We start from the raw sequence: 23,281 nt of genomic DNA, 5'->3' as shown, positions 1-23,281 counted from the left end.
GAATAACAACATTTCTGCTGTGCTGCAGGATTGTTGTCCTTTTCCTTTGAGGAATCGTGGAACTGTGGAAGAGGCAAGAAAAAGCAAGAGGTGACAAAATTATTTGAAGGAATCTGCAGTTCGTGTGCCCTTGCAATTGTATTTTACACACACAGTTCTCAGCAGCTTGGTCGGTGAAGTAGAGGACAGTAGAGGAGGGTAGAGAGAAGCAGAGGAGGGCATAACAGAGGGAGAAAGAGAGAGGGAGCTCTGCAGCAGGATCCCCATCGTGCTGAGCCCAGGACTGCGTGACTGGTCTGTGCTGGGTGAGGGGGAGGGGAGGCGAGGCATATCAGTGCAACACAGCCTTACTGGATGAGTTGCAGCAGCAGCAGTAACACTAGCAGCATCTCATTTGTGGCTGCTGGGAACTCGGTCGCTAGAGCACGGCGCTCCCGCTCACACACACACATACAGGCGCTCCCAGCGCCACCGCCACACACACGCAGTGGCAGCCACAGCCGTCGTTAGAGCCTGGGCTGGGGCAGGGACCGCTACTGTGACGACTGGAGCTACGGCGATAGCAGCTGCGGCACCATGGCGCAAGCCGCCAAGCAGCTACGCAAGAACAAGGACCTAGCGGAGCTCGCAGCTCAGGAGCTGAAGGATAAGGAGGAGGAGAAGAACAAGAAGAGGAATCGATCGAGGGACCGCAGACGCAAGGTATGGCTGACTGAGGATGGTGTCAATTTCTCTCTGTCTTTGTTCTCTCTCTCTCTCTATGTTCCCCTCTCTCTCCTTTTCGTTAATTTCCTCCATTTCTCAACCTGTCTCCCTCCCTCCATTGTACAGGACAGGTTAGGAATGCTTAACAATATAATTACACACACAGTCACGCGCACACCCGCCATGTGTTAACCAGTCATGCACAGCTGCTCATGCACAGGTTGTGTTTGTTCAGTCAGACATGCCCTGCCCGCTTCTCCCCGGGAGGGTGTCATGCTCTTTACTCTGGTCTTTTCCCCATATGTCATTTCTCTTGGAGGGTGGCGTCACAGAGGGTCGGTGGCGGTGTGGGGAGACAGGCAGGGATCCTCTGTCTCCCTCCACTCTTCCCCTCTCCTAATCTCGTAGCTGAGTCGTTATGTCCTGTTGGCTGGGTTTAATGTGCCTTTCAGGTTCTATTGTTTTCCCCTCCTGTGGATCTGCTGTAGTATGTGCCACATATCTCTGATAGGCTGGCTTTTATAGTCACTTTCCTAGATGAGTGTGTGAGAGACTGTTCATCCATCCTCGGCTGAGATGGAAAGAGTGATCTCTTCTCTCCTTCCCATATTTGCTAAACTTAATATTCCACCTATAAAGAACAGCCTGTTTTAATGTAAACCTCCCAGCTCTACCTGTGAGATTAAGGGTTAAGGATGTTCTCCAATAGGGTGCACTGCAGCTGCCTCTATCTCTTGAGTCAGTGTTCTGTGCTGTAGGCTACAGTGACATCTCCACCTGCTCCTTGAATTATCATGGCTGATTTGCTCATTACCTGGGTAATGATGGTGACATGACACCTCATTGTTGATGTCTTGTGTGTGTATTATCATCACTATAAGACAACGTGAGGTCGGTGTGTAGAGTTGTGGGATCTTGGAGAAGGCTGAGGATGGAGAGAGGAGCCGGTATCTCCACGTGACGGTTGTTCATACCATGGCAAACAGTCTCAGCAATGTCAGGGGCGTCTTACATGGAGGATATCCTGTTCAAAACATCTGTCACAGGCCAGCTTTTATCTCTGACCTCCACATCAACACCATCCAAATGAGAGACGGCAAAAGAGAGGGAGGAGAGAAGGAGAGGATACCTCTGCAATACCAATTAATAGCAATTGTTGGCTGCAATCATTTCAATACAACACACACATTTGAAACATCATATTGCTTGCTGTATGCCAAGGTTGGCATTGGAATAAGGTTGAGACAGCGGCATAATGAATTAATGATAACCCTTCCATAATGTGATGATCTACCCTGTCAGTATGTGTAAAAGAAAAGGTGTCTACACTACAATATCTTCATGCATACAGTGCATTCAGAAGGTATTCAGATCCCTTGACTGTTTCCAAATTTTGTTACGTTACAGCCTTATTCTAAAATGGATTAAAAAAAAATCCTCATCAGTTTACACAAAATACCCCATAATGACAAAGCAAAACACGTTTAATTTTATATGTGTGCAAATTTATACAAATAAATCAATTAAATAACATATTTACATAAGTATTCAGACCCTTTATTCAGTACTTTGTTGAAGCACCTTTGGCAGCGATTACAGCCTCAAGTCTTCTTGGGTAAGACGCTACAAGCTTGGCACACTTGTATTTGGGGAGTTTCTCTCATTCTTCTCTGCAGATCTTCTCAAGCTCTGTCAGGTTGGATGGGGAGCGTCACTGAACAGCTATTTTCAGGTTTCTCAAGAGATGTTCGATCGGGTTCAAGTCCGGGCTCTGGCTGGGCCACTCAAGGACATTCAGAGACTTGTCCCGAAGCCACTCCGGCGTTGTCTTGGCTGTGTGCTTAGGGTCGTTGTCCTGTTGGAAGGTGAACCTTCACCCTAGTCTGAGGTCCTGAGAGCACTGGAGCAGGTTTTCATCAAGGATCTCTCTGTACTTTGCTCCGTTCATCTTTCCCTCGATCCTAACTAGTCTCCCAGTTCTGCCCCTGAAAAATCATCCCGACAGCATGATGCTGCCACCACATTGCTTCACCGTAGAGATGGTGCCAGGTTTCCTCCAGACGTGACGCTTGGCACTCAGGTCAAAGAGTTCAATCTTGGTTTCATCAGACCAGAGAATCTTGTTTCCCATGGTCTGAGAGTCCTTTAGGTGCCTTTTGGAAAACTCCAAGCGGGCTGTCATATGCCTTTTACTGAGGATTAGCTTCCGTCTGAACACTCTACAATAAAGGCCTGATTGGTGGAGTGCTGCAGCGATGGTTGTCCTTATGGAAGGTTCTCCCATCTCCACAGAGGAACTCTGGATCTCTGTCAGAGTGACCATCGGGTTCTTGGTTACCTCCATGACCGTGGTCCTTCTCCCCCAATTGCTCAGCTCTAGGAAGAGTCTTGGTGGTTCCAAACTTCTTCCATTTAAGAATCATGGAGGCCACTGTGTTCTTGGGGACCTTCAATGCTGCAGAAATATTTTGGTACCCTTCCCCAGATCTGTGCCTCGACACAATCCTGTCTTGGAGCTCTACGGACAGGTCCTTTGACCTCATGGCTTGGTTTTTGCTCTGACATGCACTGTCAACTGTGGGACCTTACATAGACAGGTGTGCCTTTCCAAATAATGTCCAATCAATTGAATTTACAACAGGTGGACTTACAATCAAGTTGTAGAAACATCTCAAGGATGTTCAATGGAAACAGGATGCACCTGAGCTCAACTTCGAGTCTCATAGAAAAAGGTCTGAAGAAATGCAAACGTTTCTAAAAACCTGTTTACGCTTTGTCATTGTGGGGTATTGTGTGTAAATTGATGAGGGGAAAAAATACTTAATCAATTTTAAAATAAGGCTGTAACGTATCAAAATGTGGAAAAAGTCAAGGGGTCTGAATACTTTCCGAATGCACCGTATCTTCTCAATCATCACAATTTAAAGATCTGTTAGGGTTTTAGGTTGGCTGAGAAAAGTGGAGAAAGTATTATCAAATGTAGGGATGCTGTAGAATGTTTTGTGTGTTTTCATTGCAATGCATTGGGCTGTAGTACATTTTCCTATTTCCACAGGGTGTGGACTTAATACAATACTAGACTCAAGACCTGCTAATGCGTTGTGTGTGTGTGTGAGCACGTGTCCGTTTGTATGTGCAATTGTGCGTGTGTGTGTGAGATGATATGGCTTCATGTTACCTCATTCCTCTTTTATATATCCTCCTGGATGCAGTCCTCTAATGATAAAACCATTAAAATGTGAGCTCAGAGGCTTTCACTATCTCTAGTATTGCTTTGGCCTTGAGGATGATCTCTTCCTTCATAGGTGGAGGCACGAGATGACTAAAAATGACAAAATAAATGTTTCGGTGACCAGGGATGTGCACTGTCTTAGACCTTCTGTAAGTAGAATTCCAAGCTGTTAACATTTTGCATTAACATTTTTAGAAGCCTTGCTGAAACTGCTATGTACTGCTTGCATAATGGCTGTGCTATATCTGTGTGTGCCAATTGACCCTTCGCTAAGCCCTGCCTCAACCAATCACAATACTCCGATGGATTGCAACTGTCGTCAAGTCTGACACCTCGAACAGGCTTGCTCATGTTTCAAACCTATGGAAGCCAAGAAGGGCTATGGCAAAAACTGAGAGTTTTCATCAAAAATAAATATTTTAAATTAGGGATGCGCGATATATCGGTAAGCATATCGGAATCGGACGATATTAGTTTTTTTTTTTGTAACAGTATTTTTATTGGAGTTTCACAATTTTCACCCATATTAAGAGATACAACAACAAGGACAAGGGAGAAAAAAAAAACGCACTCACTTACACATATCCGTATGTATGCATGCACACACACACACACACACACACACACACACACACACACACACACACACACACACACACACACACACACACACACACACACACACATACACACCCACCATTTTCCTCTCCCCGCTCAGCGCTTCTCTCACCCCATCCCCCCCATTGCGTCTCTCAATACATACATTTAATCAAACATGAACAGAAAAAAATAATAATAAAAAAAAAAATATATATACAAAAAAAATAAAAAATAAATGAAAATAAAAAGCTCAGTTTAAACCAAGAAGTTGAGTTCCCCACATGGAACGTATAGTGTAATTCTGAAATGCATAGATCACCATTCTAAGAGAATCCTTGCAGCATAATAGCTGATACTTCAGGTTCTAGGTAATTTAGGTAAGGTTCCCATACTTTGTAGAACTGATCTGTCTTAGAATGCAATGTACATGTCAGATATTCCAGCGGTACCCATTCAAATAGTATCTTATGCCAATCTTTAATAGAGGGAACCTTATCACTAATCCACTGTAAAAGTATGTTTTTCCTTGCTGCGAAGGTGGGGATGTTGTAAAGCCTCCTCTTACCCACAGAAGTTACATGCCTACTAGGTAGACCCAACAGTAGAGAGACTGGGTCCAATTCTAGATCGACCCCTAGGATCTTTTCAATTTCTTGCAGAACACCAGACCAATATCTTTGTATTTTGGTACATGACCATAAACAATGTGTTAGGGTGCCTGTATCAGTTTTACATGTAAGACACTGAGGAGAGGAGGAAGAGGGGCTAAAAGCATGTCTGCGATTTGGGGATATATGCAATCTGTGTATTATTCTTAATTGAATTGCTCTAGTACGATTACATATAGATATTGTTTTTGCATATTTCCAAATGTCCTCCCACATCTCTTCATCAATAGTAACAGACAGTTCTTTCTCCCACACTTGTTTCACCCTCTGTGTATCGACAGCGGAAAAGGACCTTAAAGCATCATAAAGCAGACTTACAGACATTTTCCTTTGTGGGAAAAAAAGCATTCTTTCAATGACAGACATATCAGGGTTGCCAATTAAGGTGGTGCTCTTCAGAATATAATGCCTTACTTGTAGGAAACGGAAAAAGTCCTGCTTTGGGAGTTGATATTTCTCGACCATCTGCTCAAATGACAATAAAATCTTATCTGCAAATAAGTCATTTAGTCTGCGTATGCCCTTATTAAGCCAAACGTTAAAGCCAGCATCCAGCAATCCTGGGGCAAAATCTGGGTTGTTAAGAATTGGGGTAAGAGCAGAGGTTAGTTTGGACCTTCCCAGGAAACGTTGAACTGACTTCCATACTTTGAGTGTGTTAAGTGTAATGGGGTTGTTACAATGATCTTTTACAGACTTGAAACTTGTGAAAAACAGAAGATCCTGTAAAGGGTATTTTGAAAGAGAAGTCTCAATGTCTAACCAAATAGAGGAGTCATCGTTTGTGATCCAGTCTGAAATATAACATAGGTGGGCACACCACTGATAGAACCTGATATTGGGCAGATCCAAGCCACCCATAGAATTTGGCAGCTGCAATATTGCCATCTTAAGTCTTGGCTTGCGTTTACTCCATATAAAGGAACTTAGCCATCCATTTACATCCTTTATTACCTTATTGGAGAGTAATACTGGGATCATTTGGATTGGGTAGAGTAGCCTAGGTAAAATGTTCATTTTCAAGAGGGATATTCTACCCAACCATGAAATCGGAAGAGAGTTCCAGCGCTCCAGATCCTGTCTAATTGTGTCGAACAAGGGAAAATTGGCTTTGTACATTTGTTGGAATTTAGGAGTTACAGATATACCCAGATATGTAAAACCTGAGGGAGACCATTTAAAAGGGAAGGGGGGAGAAATATTAGGTACAGAGTGAAGGTTACCAAGTGGCATAGCCTCCGATTTAGTTAGGTTAATCTTGTAGCCTGAGAATTCGCTGAATAACTCAATAATATTAATAAGAGATGTGATTGAAGTGCGAATAGGAGGGGGGACAAAGGACAGCCCTGTCTGGTACCTCTGTGTATAGGGAAGCTATTTGACCGTAGTCCATTAGTAAGGACAGCAGCCTGAGGGTCATCATATAAAACTTTCACCCATTTTATAAAGTTGTCCCCCAGTCCGAATTTATTTAGAGCAAAGAATAGGTAAGACCACTCCACACGATCAAATGCTTTCTCAGCATCTAGGGAGAGCACAAGACCATCCATAGCACTTCGTTGGTAGACTTCAATTACATTAAGAAGCCGTCTGACATTGTTACATGACCTACGTCCCTTAATGAAGCCAGTTTGGTCTCCTTTCACAATTAGCGGCAGTGAGTCCTCTAATCTTGTGGCTAGAATTTTAGAAAGCAATTTTCTATCCACATTCAGAAGGGAAATTGGCCTGTACGAGGAACAAGACTCCGGGCATTTTCCCTTTTTGAGAATAAGTGATATGTTGGCTTCTCGCAGCGTTTGGGGGAGCTGGTCATTTGAAAATGAGTGGTTAAACATATCAAGGATCAGGCCATGGAATTCTTTATAGAACTCACTACAAAACCCGTCCGGTCCTGGGGCCTTACCATTTTGCAGATTCTTAATTGCGGACATTATCTCTTCCTCAGTAATAGGAGCATTAAGGAGAGACCTCTGTTCTTCGGAGATAGTAGGGAGCTCAATCTTAGAAAAGAAGTTCTCCATTAACTTGGGTGCGTCATTTGGCAGTTCTGAGGCATAAAGATTTGCATAGAATTTCTTAAATGAGTCATTTATCAATTTATTTTCATATAAATGATTGCCATCAGAATCAGTAATAGCTGCAATTGACTGTGAGTCAGCTCTCTTTTTAGCTAGGTACGCCAAGTACTTTCCTGGCTTATCGCCATGTTCATATAGCTTTTGCTTGACAAATCTCATTTTCTTTTCAGCGTCCTGTGTTAGGAGGGAGTCCAACGTTGATCTAATGACTGATATTTCCTTTAATAGGGCAGGAGTGGGAGTTTTAATGTAGTCCTTCTCTTTAGTTCCTAATTCACCCTCTAGTGTTTTTTGCTTTTCACGCTTTTTCCGCCTCTTAGTGGCTGCATATGACATAATCAGACCCCTGGCGTACGCTTTACAGGTTTCCCAAAGGAGTGAGGGGTTATCTGTTGATTGAGAGTTAATAGAGAAAAATGCCTTAAACTCTGTAATAAAATATGATGTGAATGTATGGTCTTTAACCTCTATGGGCTAGGTGGGACGCTAGCGTGCCACCCGTGGTGCACTCCATCAACAGCAGGTGCATTTCAAGAGCGGCAAATTTGAATCCAAATAAATGTCAAAATTCAAATTTTTCAAACATACAACTATTTTACACCCTTTGAAAGATAAACATCTCCTTAATCTAACCACGTTTTACGATTTCAAAAAGGTTTTACGGCGAAAGCATAAATTTAGAGTATGTTAGGACAGTACATTTACAAGAGTTGTGTGTAATGTTTTGTCAATTCAAAGACAGGGTCACCAAAACCATAAAACCAGCTAAAATGATGCACTAACCTTTTACAATCTCCATCAGATGACACTCCTAGGACATTATGTTAGACAATGCATGCATTTTTAGTTCTATCAAGTTCATATTTATATCCAAAAACAGCGTTTTACTATGGCATTGATGTTGAGGAAATCGTTTCCCTCCAATAACCGGCAGTCAAGTCAGCGTCACAAATTAAATAATTAAAATTAGAAAACATTGGTAAAATATTATATTGTCATTTAAAGAATTATAGATTTATATCTCTTGAACGCAATCAACTTGCCAGATTTAAAAATAACCTTACTGGGAAATCACACTTTGCAATAATCTGAGCACTGCGCCCAGAAAAATACGCGTTGCGATACAGACTAGACGTCATGTTGGGGAGATCTAAAATCGAAAATACTATGTAAATAATCCATTACCTTTGATTCTCTTCATCAGATGTCACTTCCAGGTATCACAGGTCCATAACGAATGTAGTTTTGTTCAAAAAAGCTCATCATTTATGTCCAAAAATCTCCGTCTTGTTAGCACATGATCTAAGCCAGCCGGACTTCTCGTCATGAACGAGGGGAAAAAATATATTTCCGTTCGTTCAAACATGTCAAACGTTGTATAGCATAAATCATTAGGGCCTTTTCTAACCAGAACATGAATAATATTCAAGGTGGACGAATGCATACTCTTTTATAACGTATTGGAACGAGGGTACCCAACATGAACTCGCGCGCCAGGTGTCTAATGGGCCATCATCGTTCCATGGCTCTTGTTCGGTCAGATCTCCCTCCGGAAGACTCAAAACACTTTGTAAAGGCTGGTGACATCTAGTGGAAGCAATAGGAAGTGCCAAAATATTCCTCAGCCCCTGTGTTTTTCAATGGGATAGGTTTAAAGGTAATACAACACATCAGGTATCCATTTCCTGTCAGAAAATGTCTCAGGGTTTTGCCTGCCAAATGAGTTCTGTTATACTCACAGACACCATTCAAACAGTTTTAGAAAATTTAGGGTGTTTTCTATCCATATGTAATAAGTATATGCATATTCTAGTTACTGGGTAGGAGTGGTAACCAGATTAAATCGGGTATGTTTTTTTATCCAGCCGTGTCAATACTGCCCCCTAGCCCTAACAGGTTAAGAATGGTTGTATTCAACCTCCAGTGTCTTGACTGATTGAATGCCCCGTTGAGTTTTATGTCCAGGATCACCTCCGCATGATCAGATATGACTATGCTTCCTATCCTAGCGGATAAAACCGACTGCAGTGACGTCCTGGGCATAAAAAAGTAATCTATTCTAGTCTGACATCCATGAGGTGCAGAGAAAAAAGTGAACTCTCTGTTGGAGGGATGAAAAGCTCTCCAAACATCAGCATACCCCAGATCGTCACAAATAGCTGTAAGTGACTTAGCTTGAGGAGAGAGTGAGGCTATACCACTGGGAAGCTTATCAATAAGGGGGTTCAACAAACAGTTAAAATCTCCTCCAACCACTGCAGTGTCTGAGTTTAATTCTGAAAAGTCTAGAAATACCTTAGTGAGGAAGTCAGGGGGGTGGGCAGGGGGGAAGTAAATATTCATTATGGAAATGCTCTGCCCTTGTAAAGTACCATTAATTATAACAAAGCGACCCAATTTATCTTTCACACACTTCAAGACCTTAAGTGGTAGGTTCTTTTTCACAAGAATTGCTACACCTCTACTTCTGGATGTAAATGATGAGAAAAACACTTGACCATACCCCCCTTGTTGTAATTTCAGATGCTCCTTATCATTCAAATGAGTTTCTTGTAATAGGGCAATATCAATATTTTATTTTTTCAAAAAGGACAGTATCTTCTTCCTTTTAATGGGGTTATGGCTCCCTCTAATGTTCCATGTACATATACGTAATCTGTTACCTGCCATTGCGCTTTGACCATTCAATATCCAGACTGAATCCTACTGTAAAAATGGGGTGGTACCTTTTTCCATGTGTTGAACTCTCCTCTATCTCACTGAGCATAAACAAACGATATGAACCCTGAACTCGAACTATACTAAACCCAAAAATTAAACATGAAAAGATCCAAAAGGGGGTTTTCCCACTAGCTAACATGCAGGGGATTTCAACTTTCAAATGTAGACTCTTAAGTCCGCATTGCCACTCAATAGCCTCATCCTTTATATATGTGGAAATTAAAATCAATAGAAGATTGAGGCTATTCCACCTAAAACCAAGCCTGGGCACCAATATAGGTTCACACATATCTCAGTCTGAGCTAAGGCGGCAGTTACTTTAGCAAGAAAAATAATAACGATACGAATGTCACTGAACAGGAGCACATGAGAACTTACACCCCTGTTTCATGATCAGATTAAAAATAAAATAAGACATTATCCAATGCTGCGGAGGTGCAGCTTAAGGTTATTTACCCGAGAGAGTCAATAAACGCAGCAGCCTCTTCAGATGTGTAGAGTTTTTTAGGCGATCCGTTGACCATAATCTTCAATGTGGCCGGGTACAGCAGTGCGTAGTCGATCTTCATTCTCTTGAGTCGGGCCTTCACCTCATCAAACGCTTTGCGCCTTCGTACAACTGCTGTGGAATAATCATTGAAGAATGAGACCTTTGGACCTTTACGTTGACTACCATCAGAACCGATGTTTCTAGCCGCATCCATGACGCGCTGCTTGTCGGTAAAGTTGTGGAACTTTATAACCACTGGTCGTGGGCGCTGATTGGGACCAGGTATCGGTGCTTGAGAGCGATGTGCTCTGTCTAGCTTCACCCGACCAGCCTTAGTGTCCATTTGTAGGTAGCCAGGGATCCATTCCTCAAAAAATGTTACTGAACGTGTCCCTTCAGAATTTTCCGGGAGTCCCACAACACGTATATTGCATCTGCGTCCTCGATTATCCAAGTCGTCAATGTGCTCCGCCATTTGGGGCACCTGTTTCTCAAGTGCTTTTATCTTAGTGTCCATGGATGTAGTTGAAGTTTCCACAGTAGCAATTCTTCCTTCCGCCTCATCAACACGTTTGACAACCCTCTGCAGTTCAGCTGAATGGCCTGCTATTGCTTCCAGGACCGTTCCTATCTTAACATCGATCACTTTAGTAATGTTATCCGTCATCCTTTGAATCACCAGGTCCATTGTGCCTGGATCCGCAATGTTGTTAGATTCGCTAACGTTAGCTAGCTCCTCCTGCACATCTACATGGATGGCGGTTTTGGTCGACTTCTTAGTAGCTCTGTTGGGCATGTTGTCGGAGATTTTTGAGAAATAGTCGCCAAGACTCATTGTAGGGTAACTTATTTAGCCAATTCTACCACTTTTTCAAGCTAGGAGATTAATGAAAGAATATAAATTTACGGATACCGCGGGAGCTCGCTGAAACACCGTGTTCTCTCTACGGCGCCATTTTGTTCCCGGACGATATTAGTTAAAAATGCCAACATCGACATCGGCCCGATGTCTAATTTAACGCCGACGTGCAAAACTGATGTCGAAGCTGACGTGCATACCTATATAACGTAGGTAGATGACGTAATGACGCCACGGAAAATACAGCGCTATACAGAACAAAAGCAGAAAAATACTAAGCGCCAACTTCCAACAACTAAACAAGTTCAAGTTGAGCAGTCATTTGAAAGAGTAAGAACATTTCAGTGAGACAACTCAAAGGCAAAATCCATTAATGCCAAGATAATGGAATTCATTTCCCTTGACAATCAACCATTCTATGTTTTTCAGATGTTGCCCTACCGGAGTTACACAGTATTGTTGAAACGCACATCCAGGAGCTACTTACTATAGGCATCACTGCCATTAGCTTCACAACTGATATTTGGACCAGCGATGTTAGCCCCATAAGCATGCTGAGTCTGACAGCACAGTGGGTCGACGAGAATTTTGTACTGAGGAAAGCTGTATTGCATGCTCAACAATGTGCTGGTTCTCATACCGCTGCTGCCATTTCAATGGCATTTGAGAACATGTTTGAAACTTGGAAACATGAACACACTCCTAGCTCCATTCAAACAACAGACTGGAGAAATAAGCTCATCAACTGTGTCTGCAGCAGACGTGATACCCTCGGTCATGGCATTGAAACACCTGCTCAACAAAACTGTCGACACAGACCGTGGGGTTAAAACTTGCAAAAGTACTCTACAAGAGGCTGTGAACAAGCGATTTGGTGGCATTCTCTCTGACCCTCTTTACTGAGTCGCCACCATGCTCGATGCTAGGTACAAGGATCGCTACTTCGATGCAGACAAGAAACAGGGTTTACGTTAAATGTTACAGACACAGCTGGACAAGATGGAAATGGATACAGTCACAATGCGCACCGAGGAAGAGAGGCCACGGACAGACAGAGCTGAAACTGCACTGCTTGACATGTATGATGAAATCCTGGTTGAGACTGAACAAATGAACAACGAAACATCACAGCAAGTAAGTGAAAGAAAGGTTTTGATTATGTTTTACTGGTAATGGGGACATACGTAAATGCCAACAAAACAACTTTTTGGTCAGTGTGTGTGTGTGTGTGTTTCAACTATTTAACTGTACTAGAATACTTTAAAGGTCGCACATGTCTTTTTATATCGGTTATCGGTATCATTTTTTTTGGCAAGCAAAATATTGGATATCGGTATCGGCCAAAAATACCATATCGTTGTATCCCTAGTTTAAAAGACTAAATAATTGAACGGTGCGCTAGGGGTACTTGCAACTATGAAACATGAAACAGAGCCTGTTGAAGTGTTTTTCAAATTATGAAATTATACTATTTTCATTGTTTGCTAGCTTGCTGGTTAGTTAGCTCTCATTGAAAACGTTGCTAACGCTAGCTAGCCATAGTGAATATAACTTGTATTCTCCAGATGTATGTTAGCTAGCTAAATTGGCTTTATTAGGAATATAATTGTCATCTGTGTTCGACATCAACAAACGATTTGAGAGCACTTGTTCGCTCCAAAAGTGGTCCAGGTTCCCAGGAAGCAATTGTAATGACAGTTCACCACAGCATACCCTAAAGTCTCCTGATCAGCAAGGGGTAGTCTGTGTTTAATCTCATTGTGAATTATAAACACAGTTTGAGATCATTGTGATGAGTCTTCTCCAGTGGTTTTACAGGGGAATAGGGCTTTCTGGGAAAATGTTGACCGAGGTTGCAACAGTAACCAAGGGGGGCGGGGCTTAGCAAAGGGTCAATTAACTTTTGGCCTATAGTGTGGAGCGCTGATTACAGAAGTCTATCACTCACACTACAGAGCTGGTAGATGTAATCCAGAAAGCTCACTCACTAATAACCATGCATTGGGGTATTTAATTAATGTATACTCGTGGGAATTGGCCTGTATGGATAGGGCTAAATTGAAATGTTTCTTACAGAAAAAATACGGAAAGTATATGCATAACCATGGTAACAATTAAAAGGGAACAGTTAGGAGATTATGGGGAAATGATTAGACTAAAGGTGAGGAGACAACAGTTTACCTGACAAGACTGAATCCAAACATTACACTGTTGATTTCATGTGCATTTTACATTTACTGTACCTTTCGCTGCATTTGTTGATCATGAAATCTGAAAATACTCTGGATACATTCAGTAGTAACATGATGAGAAAATTCTTGGAATATTTGGGGTAGGTGCAACATAAGAAAAACAATTAAAAGGATTTGAGTGAGAGGTCTAAGTGTTTTTTCCAAGTGGCCACACACCTCCACAGTTCCTGATTAATTTAAATACACTTTTGACTCAAAGAAGAGTCTTCAAATATACGTTTTTTTTTATCTCTCCTAGCTGTGCCATTGGGGAACTAGAGCAAGCACACTTGTAGTTGTTTTCTTTGGAACACAGCCCTGCATCCCCGCCTTTACACAATTGCTGTTGTTATTTAAGCAATCCAAAAACGTATAAATCACAATCTGGGTCAGGTGGGCATAATTTGAAAGCTTGTTCTATTGCCAACATGACTAGCTAAATTATAAAATAGGATCTTACAGTGTTAGGCTTTCAGTAGGCAATTCAGAGAAGCAGATCGTTATTTTGATGCGCATATAATGTCATGAGTGCATTCAAATGTATGGTCTGCGGCAAATTTTCTTCACAATACAATAAACATGGGCTCATTCTGTTCAGGACAACCCAGGTTATAATGCCATGTCTTATTGTAACTGTACATCAAACATAGAGATCATACACTGAGTGTACAAAACATTAGGAACTTCCTAATATTGAGTTGCACCCCCTTTTGCCCTCAAAACGGCCTCAAAGTTTTGAAAGCGTTCCACAGAGATGCTGACCCATGTTGATTCCAATGCTTCCCACAGTTGTGTCAAGTTGGCTGGATACACAATCTATGTCTCAATTGCTTAAAAAGCCTTCTTTAACCTGTCTCCTCCCATTCCTCTACACTGATTTGAAGTGGATAAATCCTCTTAAATGTAAAGTTCCCATATTTGGGGACCCTATTCAATTCAGTCTTGTATGAGAACGGTAGCCCCTATCTGCAAAAGTAGGGTGTCTGCGGAAAGCTGAGTATCTTGGCTATTGATCTGTGCCTTAAAATGTTTGGTGTGATCTACTACCATATATGGGCATACAAATGTATAAGGGCAGGCCGAGCCGATGACCTCATTTCAAGATGGCTGCTACCTACGTTCCGGTTAGCATTGATGTATAAACAAAATAAACACAGAATGCGTTAATTCACACCGAAAGCCGGAACTCCATAGATTATGAGACTGTCTAATTTGTCTGCCTGTGACCTACCATTATTTATCACCAGCACCGAGAGTCAAAATATTTATTATACACAACGTTTTCATCTCACAAGGTTCGTCTCACAAGGTTATTTTACACAGCAAACATCTCACAAGGTAAGCTTCGAATGCGTGGGTATAATTTGTGTAACGTTCCAACAGGAATCTGTTCCAAAAACTTTGTAAAGTACAAGGTTGCCAACAAACAACGCATACAAAGTAGCATGATCAATTCACCTAACTAGCTGCCGAATAGGCATCAACTCACCACGTAGCTTATTTATAATTTTTGTCCATAGGCTACCAGAGTGAGGACAGACGTTTTTCGTAATAAACGTGGTGAGTTTATTGAGTCTACCCGTTATCTTATTTGGCCGCTATTCAACTTTGTATGCGTTGTTTGTTGGCATCCTTGTTATTTACGAAGTTTTTGGAACAGATTACTGTTGGAACGTTACACAAATTATACCCACACGCTTCGATGTGGTCTGTGTTTGAGCTATAGCTACATGGGGGGGTATGAAATTCATCCTTAGGTTGTTATGAACAAATCTAGTCTATTGTCAATGTTATCTTATGATGTATGACTTAATGGCAACATCGAATGAGTGACTATATCTTTGCACATGAAAAATATGATGAAAACACTTGGATATCCCCTGACACCACAACCGTGTTTGAGAGAGGTTGGTGTTGTAGAAATTTTGTTTTTATAGTGAACAATAACTTTTAGGCACATCCAGTGTGCAAAAATAGTGCAATTACCACATTCAGACACTTTGGAGAAGTTAAAGGGCACTTGAATGTACCCTGGATACCACATAACACTACCACAATGTTTGAGTGAGGTTGATATGGTAGAAATTGTGTTTTTATACTGAACAAATAGCATTTAGGGATTGCAACTATGTAATAGCACTGGAATTATCTAATTTACAGACATATTCCACTTTGGAGAGGTTTAGGGACACATGGAAACGTCCCGAGATCACACCTGACACCACTTACTAAACATCTGCCCATTTCTAGCTGTTAGGTCTATCAATTTTTTTCAGATATTTTCCCCATGTTGTGGAAGCCATCTGATGTGTTTCTAATAATTCACTTGTATTTTGTCAATGAAAGATGATTTTCAAAATAAAAAACAAAAAAAACAGTTATTTTGTGTGTGCTTGATCTTGTGTATTCTGAACTAACTCCTATCTTCTGATCATTTTGTCATAATCTCCCAGATGTATTTTTTCCAAATATACCACGTTTTGGCATTTCAGAATCGTGTAGTTACACATGAATAGCAGTTACTTTTGGGTTTGTCTGTTTAGGCAGAAATCTACATTTTGCCATTATATCTAAGGGTGACATCAATAAGGGATCACCTGGCCAGTCTATGTCATGGAAAGTGGAGGTATTCCTGATGTTTTGTACACTCAGTGTAAATGTTGACATATATTACATGAGTTTTATGATATGGAAATGTGAAGTGCACATTTAGACTCAGGTGTTTGCTTGCTTGTATGACATCAAAGTGGTATTTCTTTCAAAATACACTGAACAAAAATATAAATGCAACATCTAATAGCTACAGTTCATGTAAGGAAATCAGTCAATTGAAATAAATTCATTAGGCCCTAATCAATGGATTTCACATCACTGGGAATACAGATATGCATCTGTTGGTCACAGATACCTTAAAAAAAGGTAGGGGCGTGGATCGGAAAACCAGTTAGTATCTGGTGTGACCACCATTTGCTTCATGCTGCGCGACACATCTCCTTTACATAGAGTTGATCAGGCTGTTGATTGTGGCCTGTGGAATGTTGTCCCACTCCTATTTAATGGGTGTGCAAAGTTTCTGGATATTGGTGGGAACTGGAACCCGCTGTCGTATACGTCGATCCAGAGCATCCCAAACATGCTCAATGGGTGACCTGTCTGGTGAGTATGCAGGCCGTGGAAGAACTGGGACATTTTCAGCTTCAAGGAATTGTGTACAGATCCTTGCGACATGGGGCCATGCATTATCATGCTGAAACATGTGCGAAGTGAATGGCACGGCGGATGAAAGGCACGGCAATGGGCCTGAGGATCTCGTCAAGTTATCTCTGTGCATTCAAATTCAAATAAAATGCAATTGTGTTCGTTGTCCGTAGCTTATACCTGCCCATACCATAACACCACCACCACCATGGGGCACTCCGTTCACAACGTTGACATCAGCAAACCACCCGCCTGCCATCTGCCCGGTACATTTGAAACCGGGATTCATCCGTGAAGAGCACACTTCTCTAGTGTGTCAGTGGCCATTGAAGGTGAGCATTTGCCCACTGAAGTCGGTTATGACGCTGAACTGCAGTCAGGTCAAGACCCTGGTGAGAACGACGAGCACTCAGATGAGCTTCTCTGAGACGGTTTCTGACAGTTTGTGCATAAATTATTTGTTTGAGCAAACCCACAGTTTCATGAGCTGTCCGGGTGGCTGGTCTCAGACGATCCCGCAGGTGAAGAAGCTGGATGTGGAGGTCCTGGGCTGGCGTGGTTACACATGGTCTGCGATTGTGAGACAGGTTAGACGTACTGTCAAATTCTCTAAAACAACGTTGGAGGCGGCTTATGGTAGAGAAATGAACATAAAATTCTCTAGGAAAAAGCTCTGGTGGACATTCTTGCAGTCAGCATGCCAATTGCACACTGCCTCAAAACTTTAAACATTTGTGGTATTGTGTTGTTTGCACATTTTAGAGTGGCCTTTTATTGTCCCCAGCACAAGGTGCACCTGTGTAATGATCATGCTGTTTAATCAGCTTATTGATACACCACAGCTGTCAGACGGATGGATTATCTTGGAAAAGGACAAATGCTCACTAACAGGAATGTAAACAAATTTGTGGGCCTCCCGAGTGGCGCAGTGGTCTAAGGCACTGTATCGCGGTGCTAGCTGTGCCACTAGAGGTCCTGGTTCGAGTCTAGGCTCTGTTGCAGCCGGCCGCAACCGGGAGACCCATGGGGCGGCGCACAATTGGCCCAGCATTGTCCAGGTTAGGGGAGGGTTTGGCCGGCAGAGTTGTCCCATCGCGCACTAGCGACTCCTGTGGCGGGTCCTGCGCAGTACACGCTGACTCGATCACCAGGTGTACAATGTTTCCTCCGACACATTGGTGAAGCTGGCTTCTGGGTTAAGTGGGCATTGTGCCATGAAGCAGTGCGGCTTGGCTGTGTTGTGTTTCGGAGGACACACGGCTTTCAACCTTTGCCTCTCCCGAGTTCGTACGGGAGTTGCAGCAATGGGACAAGACTGTAACAACCAATTGAATACCACGAAATTGGGGCGAAAAAGGGGTAACATTTATTTTTTTTTGTTAAAAATGTAAATAAAATAGCAATTGTGCAAAGAAATTGTGAGAATTAAGATTTATCTGAGTAACGAACATTTCTGAGATCTTGTCGTGCGCGGTTCTCAGAATGGATCTCAGTCAAAACCCATCCATATCTGTGAGGCGGAAACCCTGAGCTCTAACGTCATGTATAGCATCTTACTGTGCAGCCATTGCGTTCTAATTTAGGCACTTCTCAGTGTCCAAATCTGCCATTTTCAACTCGTATATGGGTATGAGTGTAAAGGTCTACCCTAGCCCAGTCGGCCGGAACTGCACAGACCATGGTGTTTATTGTGTGTAAGCATTCTGCCCTATATTCAGTCTTCCTGCTAAGCTGATATATGAAAAGAACAGCAATGTATGTGCGTGAGCATGTTTACGTGTTTGTGGGGCGCAAACCGAAGTGTCCCAGATTCCGAGGGACCTGTGTGTGTCTGTATGCATCTCAGAGGAGTAGGCAGGATGAGGCAAGGTCGGGCTAATGTGTAAGCACCCCTCATCCCAGCCACCGCCATGCTGGAAGAACATTCTGAAACGGGAACATACAGTCTGCTGTCTTTATGACAGGTACCTGCAGTGTAAAACAGGTGCCAAGTAGAGGCATCAGTCACAGAGAGACAGATAGGGATGAAATTGCAGTTTATAGGATTGTATGAAATATTACAGTAAGAAGTTAGAGGTGGAGGTTATCCTCAGTGTAGGGCTTAGCCAGGTTTCAGCAGGGCTATTACCTCAATCCAAGATGGCCATCCCATCTACCATGCTTGCCTTTATTACCCAAAATCACCTGACTTTGATGGCTAGAAATATCAATCCGCTAGACGCCCATCTCGTTTAGTGCCAGCCATGTTATATTTCTTCAAATTCAATTAAGATCTTAAGTACCAGCCTATTAAAAGGCACCTGGGCCTTAACATGGTCTAACATGTCACTGAACATAGACTATGGTTGTCAATGTGGATTAAGGACCTTGTTCATCTCATCTATCAAACTTACCTGCAACCCTGATAATAGTGGAAGATGATGTTTACTGGGATCTGGTGACACATTTATCAAACACAACAGCTCAATGAGACTTGTTCTGCTGACGGGTGGCTAATTGCCAACTGCAGTCAGAATTATTTTGCTCTAATTGCCGTTGTGAAAAGTGACATTTAAGTGCTTAGAATAAGTAATAAAGCATAGCTGACTTAAAGAAAAATGCCAGATTGCACTGTTTTGTCAATGTGAATGGGCCGTGTGTTGGTGTGTATTGTATGTCTGTACTACGTGAGTGTGTTCATACACACATGCATGTTGTGTGTCCTTGCACACAAACAGTAGCTGTCTCAGCATCACTGCTGTCAGACCTTGGATGTGGTTCCCCATGGCAACTGAAGGTGTGAAGGACAGATAGGACCAGAGGCTGGATCTGCCAGGTTTTGATGTGCAGGTTGTAGTTCCATTGGCATCTGAAACCATCACGTGTGTGTAAATGAATAGAATGGAATATAAACTACTAGTCCGGTAGCAGATCAATTAGCAATTTAGCCAAATCCCCTGTTGTTTGTTGTTATGCCAAACATTATGTACGACTTGACAACGAGCGAAAAAACAATTGGCTAAGGCACGCACATACAGATCTGCGAACATGCTAATAAACTACTTCATGTCAAATTAAACAATTAACTGGGTTGTTTAATTCAGTGTTACAAAATGCCTTCACCTTTATTGGTTATGGAAAGGTGTTTTGGCCACTGTAAAGTCAAGTACCAGTATAAGATATTTTCCCAGCACATCCGGTCGTTTTGGGTGGATTACATCTCCTACTTACTACAGCACTTCAACTGGAGATCCATTATTATAAGCTCTTAGAGAGGCCTCTGGGAAGGACTGTTAGCACCATGTTAAGAGCTTAACCGACTGGATTAGCCATAAAGTAATGGAGAGGGGGCCCTTTATGATTAGTACTTTTGAGACATTAGCTGGAAAAATTCTGATTATGGCACCATGACTCAGTATGAAAAGTAGGTTGACTTGACTGTGCTATATCTGTTCTTTAGCGTCTCATACTGTATGTGGCGTAGTTAATAATACCAAATCTACTGATTAATGCAAGTTGCTGTGGAGAGGGAGGAATAGAGAGAGAAAAAGGGGAGTGGTGTGGAGGGCAGATGAGCGGTGAGAAGGGTGGATGCCCAGCCTAGGGGCCTCTTCCACATGTTTTTATCTGCAGATGGACTCACAGCTGTCTCAACCCCAGGGTTCTCACGGCATAGTGTGAGTGTCTCTTTCTCTCTGTGCGTGTGTGTGTGTGTGTGTGTGTGTGTGTGTGTGTGTGTGTGTGTGTGTGTGTGTGTGTGTGTGTGTACATCTCATCACATGTCTACAGGATGTGTGTCTACTTTGCTAGCTGACGGTGACATGACATGGTGTTTCTGCATGTATTGTGTGGAATGGTTCCTTGATGTGTCTTGGACCAATCCTGCTTTGGTTCGAGGTTTGTCTCTGGCTTGTCTCACTGCTGGGTAATATGATGCAGTGAAGTCACGATAAGAGATCCACTGACAGCTCAAAGACAAAAGCGCTCTGTTTTGGCTCATCAAAAATCAATAGCTTCATTAGAAGCGTGTAACCACTGAATCTTTGTCTGAGCTAATTTTATACCTCAGCCCAAACTCTGTCCTGCTGCCAACAGACACCCTGCCAACCTAAGGCACAGAATGAGGGGAGTTAGGCCGGGGAAGGGGTATGGCGTCCTCCACAGCTTCTGTTTGTTCCTGAGTTATCCTCTCCCCAATCACTTCCACCTCACTGTAGTATTATAGGGACTATGGACAAGCCTGTTTTTGGTGGAGAGTTGACCCCTCTCTGGCAATCTCTCTCTAGCCCACTGGTCTGAAAGGGACTGGATGGAGTGAGAGCTCTGGGACGGAAGATATCCACCTGGAGCCGGGATGGAGAGAACACCAGTGACTTTTTAAGGCTGTTGGGACCTGATACCTAGCTCCTGTGTGTTCCCTGTTTGAAATGAGGGAGCCAGTCTGCCAATGCCATTCAGATAGATATATTGTCTTACCAATCTATCATCCTGCCCGTTAATCAGAACATCGCCTCTCTAGAGGAACTAGCCAATCAGAGCCCTTCTAGTGCAGGGGATGGGTAATGGCAGTAAATCGCATCTGCAAAGTTTATTTTGACCTTGGGTCAAGAGGCAGGCATCTGCAGTGACAGAGTTTTGCCATGGTGATTACAGTGTGACATATTGACGCTGCACACCAACCATACAGAGATTGAGTCCTGAGAGTAAGCCCAACAACACACATCAGCTGCAACTGGATTCCATAGTCTTTTAATTGACCTTCATTTCAACTAACATGCTGCTACTACAAGAGAAATCGGCTCCTCACGGATTGGGGCTGTTTTCATCTGATCTCGATTACTATACCCCCAGATCCGCTGCAGGGGCTGGCCATTAGATCTCTGCTACACAGCCCTCTCATTATCAGACCGAGACAGCAAGCCAGGTTATGTAATGGAATCAGAGCTCCTCAAGGCCTGTGTGGATCATGTGGCCTTAGCAACACCCTACATCCCGTCAGTGACACTCCATGTACCACTCATACTGGACTATATGTACAGTATGTGCTGCTGGGGACAAGTGGAGGCCACTGAGACAGTTGAGAACAATTGTCCTTGGGATGTAAACAAAGGGAAATTCAAATGGTATCCCTAGAAAGGCCAGATACCTTGTAGAAGATTGTTGAGAGGAGATGGATCTAGCAAGGGCAGAGGAAGTATTGTTGAGAGACAAAACATACTGTAGCAAAGGTATATGGGAGATTTTGCATGAGGTTGATACACTAGCAATGTTATAATGGAGATAATCGTTGAGGGATAGTTGGCTTGGCTGGGGCGTATACAGTAATGTCCTTGTAGTGGTAGTAGAGGGTATGTGTGCAGTGCACTTTAAGTAATCATGTCTGTGTCGCTGTGCTCCTCTAGTGGTCGTGTTGATGCTGTGTTATTGATTGATGTGTTTGATCAGGGAGGGGTAGCTCCATCAGCTGGCTCCCTGACAGAACAAGGCCCAGGGAGTTTTATACACACGCACACACACAAACAGCTCCCATCTGTCACTCGCTCCTCTCATTCCTTCTCCTCCTCATTTTTCCAACCCTCTAGTATCCCTCTCTTCCCTTACCCTCCTCTGCCAACCAGCTCCCCATCCCTCACTCCTTCGCCCTCAACCTCTTCCTCTCTCCAGCCCCTTTGTCTCAATCCCCTCTGCCCTATCCCTCTCTCCTCCCCCTGACCCTAGCCCTGCTCTCTGGCTAGCCTCTAATGGTGTAGCATGGAGCACATTACTGAGGAAGAGAGAGAGAGAGCGAGGAGAGGGGGAGTGGGAGAAAGGAGCAGCTTACACCCATTCCCACAAGGGGGCTGGGGGGGAGAAGAACACAAGGAAAAGGAGAGAGAAGGTAGATAAAGGGATGCAGAGAGATGGGTTGCAGGAAGGAGATAGAGGGGAGTGGTATAGAGGTAGAGAGAGATGGGTGAGAAAGAGAAGCAAAGAGCAGAGGAAAATGTCTTCTACACTTAGAAAAGAGAGAGAGACTATATCTGGGATGTAGCACAGTTGGTTGCTCTCTTTTTGATTATTCTCTGTTTATTTGCTACAGACGCAATAGCACACACAGACTGGAAACACTTACAGGCACAGGGAGAGAAAGAGGGGAAGGGAGAGCGAAAGGAGTGACACTATCGACAGACTGATAGGCGGTTTGTCGCCCCCAGCCGTGTACCTATGGCAATCCTCCCTGTTTAGATACCTGTGGTGAATGCTGATGAACACTCTCCCGTGCCAGCCAACAGGAAGTGAGATGATGAATATAGAATAACTGCCACACTTGGTGGAACCAATATGTAAATGAAGTTGGGAATCCTCTGGCAGGAAGCTGGGTCTACTCCATTTGCTTGGCTTGGCATTCAACAAATATTTCTGAATGATTCCCAATGCAAGTTTAAGAAGGCAGTCTGACCATGGACGTTGATATTGAAACCAATTTACATATGTTAATTTGTTTGCCAGGGGTCTGTGTGTGTGTGTGTGTGTGTGT

At 43.0% G+C, this 23,281-nt stretch overlaps 1 protein-coding gene across 10 annotated transcripts in view; it reads left to right on the top strand.

Annotated features, from left to right (window-relative positions):
* The first annotated feature begins 21 nt into the window (after window positions 1-21).
* ank1b (ankyrin 1, erythrocytic b) overlaps window positions 22-23,281 on the top strand; it is a 111,379-nt gene continuing 88,119 nt past the window's right edge. For 8 of the 10 annotated variants that reach the window (XM_045691553.1, XM_045691524.1, XM_045691521.1 and 5 more), the window contains exon 1: window positions 22-702. In XM_045691553.1, the coding sequence (XP_045547509.1) occupies window positions 577-702 (126 nt within the window). In that variant the 5' untranslated portion in view covers window positions 22-576. The remainder of the gene's footprint in view (window positions 703-23,281) is intronic. The other 2 variants (XM_014134721.2, XM_045691554.1) reach the window with 1 other exon arrangement.

Source organism: Salmo salar, chromosome ssa01 (genome assembly GCF_905237065.1).
Source record: "Salmo salar chromosome ssa01, Ssal_v3.1, whole genome shotgun sequence".
Lineage (NCBI taxonomy): Eukaryota > Metazoa > Chordata > Actinopteri > Salmoniformes > Salmonidae > Salmo > Salmo salar.
The sequence above is the reverse complement of the archived record's forward strand: the minus strand, read 5'-3'. Positions and strand labels throughout refer to the sequence as shown.